Source organism: Triticum urartu, chromosome 1, assembly GCF_003073215.2.
Source record: "Triticum urartu cultivar G1812 chromosome 1, Tu2.1, whole genome shotgun sequence".
NCBI classification, from domain to species: domain Eukaryota; kingdom Viridiplantae; phylum Streptophyta; class Magnoliopsida; order Poales; family Poaceae; genus Triticum; species Triticum urartu.
Window position 1 is genome coordinate 21791709 of NC_053022.1, and position 3743 is coordinate 21795451.

The following is a 3743-nucleotide window of genomic DNA, read 5'->3' on the forward strand; positions in this document are numbered from 1 at the left end:
TTCAAAATATTATCTACGATGACAATTTTGAATTATATAAAATGACTTTTTTTAGAAGTGAAAATCATAATATGTTGAAAATCATGTCAAAGGCCATTTGCACATTCGAATCATCACAAAATTACACCGTTGTTGCCGTTAAAAATATGATTTATGAAGAAGGTTTTGAGTAAGGTAAAATGGCATTTTTTAGTACTGAAAATAAAAGTATGTTGAAAATCATGCCAAAGGGCATTTGCACATTTGAATCGCCGCAAAATGACACCATTGTTGCCATTGAACTAAAAAAATAAGTACATCCAAATCTAAAAAAATAAGCTCATGGAGAGAATGGTATTATTCTCAAGCCTAGGTCTGTGACTCTTGTTTTGCCGATGCTAGGGGCGGGCCGGGTGATGGGAAGCATTGACCAGCATCCTACCGAGTTGTTGAATGACCACAGGTGTTGTCCTTGGATGAGTTGCAGACTGGGTACACCCCTGTGACACAACGAAAAAGACACCAAACATCTCCCCCACACGCCTCCCCTCCATGACTCACATTGAGAAGAGCAATGTCACCGGTGTCCCACCATCGTTGCAAGCATTGCTCTGTCGTGATATATTGCCGTTGCCCGCCGTCAGCCCATCACATCAGTAGCATTGTGTGGATTGTCATGTCTTTCTGGTTCGTGTTTAGTAGGCCTTTGCCAATGTTGTCCACCAGGTGCTACCTTTGGAGTAGTTTTTGCTAACTAGTTTGCGCATCCATGTATAAAGGTTTTTGCTTGGTTGTTGTCTCTTAGAAATAATCGTATACGGCCTTCTTCTCAATTGGCTCCTCCGGCATTGGTTTGGCATTGTGTTTTGGCTTGTCTGGCTTTCGTTTAGCATTGTGCTTGTTGATAGTCTTGCTCTTCTTACTTGGCTTGTTGACAAGCACATTGATGACGTCCTCATTAGTAGTCCTGCTGAGTCGACAATGCTTACCGTTTGATACCTGAGCACTAGCGGCGTGCCCTTTAGTCACAGATGACGACCAGTGAGATACCATGAGTGATGGCGTGGCCATGTGCGGCTGCCCGAGCGCATGGCTATTGCTCGCCGCAATAGGGAAGTAAGGTTGATGATGCACCTACTGTGGCAAGTAGGGTTGATGGTGCGCCATCGCCATGTACTGCTGCTGCTGGAGTACATGGTCAATGCCCATTGGGGCTTCTTGCCTCACCACATCAGGGAGGAACTCTTGCCTAAAATACGGCACGTATGGCAGCTACTGGACCATTATAGGCATACTGTTATACATCAGCAATGCAGGAGGAAACTCTTGATGGTACGCCATGTATGGTTGTCGCTGATTGATCCTCGGCACATGCTCACGAGTTCTTCCCACCTTGTGGCGTGGCGCCACCACAGAACCAATTCCTTCTTCTAGAGTAGCGAGGCTCACCTTCTTGCCCTCCCTAACTTTCTCCATTTGATCTTCCTTTTTCTCTTGAACCCGAGACGCGTCTTCATCCTTGCTGTTTTCTTCATCCTTGTTAAGGATCTCCTCGTCCTCCTGGATGGACTCGGAGTCATGGGTTGCAGACACAGGGACGCCGGGGTGGGGCTGGTCGCCGTCAGGGGTTGCGGTAGGGTACACAGGCGTGCTTGGGTGGGGCTGTTCATCGTCGTGAGTAGAGGAGACGGACACGGGGACGGGGACGATGGGACGGGGCTGCTGCTGCATCTGGCGGAACCGGAGGGAGAAGGAGGCGTGGAGGGAGGAGACATGGGCATCGATATCCTCCCAGGTGAAGGGGAGCCGGGCATGGAGCGGCGCGCAGGCGACGAGGCGGTCGAAGGTCTCCCGCAGGCGCTGCTTCCTGCCGAGCAGCGCCGCGATGTCGGCCTCCAGGTCAGCCTTCGCCACCGGCGCCGCCGGCCCGGCCTGGCCAGCCTGCGACATCGCCACCATGGGAGAGGCAAGAGATTGGGCTGATCGATCGATGGAGGGTTTCCTCTGTTGTGACTCAGTTTTACAAAGGGAATATCGCTAGCAATACGAATCGGTGACGCATCCGTGTCCGAGTCGTAATAAGATGAGAAGAATTGGTGGCCGGCATCCAGCGGCAGACGCACGGACGAGGTGGGCAGGGAAGGAGGCGAGGCGCTCGGGAAAAGGCAAGGGAGAGTCAAGAGGAAGGGGAGGAGATAGGGCGACGTAGGGCTAGGGCTGGACACGAGCCGAGCCGAGCCGAGCTTGATCCGAGGCCTGGCTTTGGCTCGCTCTGGAGTGGCTCGGCTCGGCTCGGCTCGCTCAGACAACGAGCCTACTTCAACCGGCTCGGCTCGCTTTGGCTATGGGCTCGGCTCAGACCGAGCCGGCTCGTAAGCCAGTTTCTCCCAGAACCATTTAATAGTACAGACCTCTGTATATAGTGCATATACTTGAGCAATTAAACCTATATTTTGGAAAACAAATAGTTTATACTACTAAAAATGAACAATCCAGCAGTCTATTGTTTTAAAAAATGGTCATAGTAATGAAAAATAATGTTCTTATATGAATTCTTCTACAAAAATTGTAACAATGGAACACATATGAGAGAAAGAATTGGGCACCATTTCTATTGAATTTGGGACATCACTTCAATTGAACTTTACACAGGAAAACATCAAATATTGACAGCCAAACAAGGAAATTTTGCATAGCATAACACTTCACTTTGACATAAAACTAAGAAAATGTTGACAGCCAAACAATGACACCACATAATACAAAGTTCATAGTTCATCACAAGTTCACAACAACATTGTTGAAAGTGCATGGTTCATCACAACATCATTCAAGGTCCATAGTTCATCACAACAGCACACATAATTCAAAGTTCATCACAACAAAAGAAATGGCACGAGATGATCACGTTGACCTCAACAATCCACATGAGAAGATCATGTAGACATCCATCTTCAAAATAGCAAGAGCAACACCCACATGGTGAATATCTACATGCAACACAGATTTGTAAACTTGATATTCTCACTATGTCAAGATAGGAAAACTGAGACATGTAAAAACATTAGTTACCAATTGTTGTCACCCCCCACATCAACAATCTTGGTCAACTTGATATTCTCAACATCGTCCTCCTCATCTTCATCCCTCTCCTAATTATTTGTAAGTTAGCCACATACAAGAAATAGACAGAAATCATAGAAGAAAAAGATAGGAATCATACCACCACATTGAAGTCCTTGTGAGAACCTTTGATATAACTAGCACCGCACACCAAGGCTTCCACCATTTCTGGTTTCAAAGAACTTCCCCTTTTGCTTGTCCATTGCCCTTCCCGTTCCCCTTCTGCATCCCCGAGACCGGCAACTTTCTCTTCATAATGGAGTCCAACGTCCTCTCTTTCTCCTTCTCCTCCCCACTCGCCTTCCCCTTTTGCTTGTCCATTGTTGCGACGATAGGCGTCTGCACACATCAGCAAACAACAAAAAGTCAATCATCAACAACAGTAAACTAATTAGACATGGAGTCTATGTAATTTTCCAGCAAGTAGATTTTTTTTCAAGCTGCTATGCTACAGCAAGTAGATCATCAACTAGTTCATCAACAACAGAAAACTAATTACACATGGAATCAATGAAAATTTTGATCTATCCATCCATTCTGCACTACAACTCCATCCATCGATGATCCATCCATCTGTTGCTGCTACATCTAGCTGTACAGACTACAATACATCCATCCATGATCCACCCATCTAGCCCTAC

At 46.7% G+C, this 3743-nt stretch overlaps 1 protein-coding gene across 1 annotated transcript; it reads right to left on the minus strand.

Annotated features, from left to right (window-relative positions):
- Positions 1-780: 780 nt before the first annotated feature.
- On the minus strand, positions 781-1929 carry LOC125532587. The gene is made up of 3 exons (XM_048696592.1): positions 1372-1929; positions 1118-1251; positions 781-946 (listed from the first exon to the last, which is right to left on the minus strand). The coding sequence occupies exons 1-3, from the start codon at positions 1927-1929 to the stop codon at positions 781-783; spliced, it is 858 nt and encodes a 285-aa protein (XP_048552549.1).
- Positions 1930-3743: the final 1814 nt, after the last annotated feature.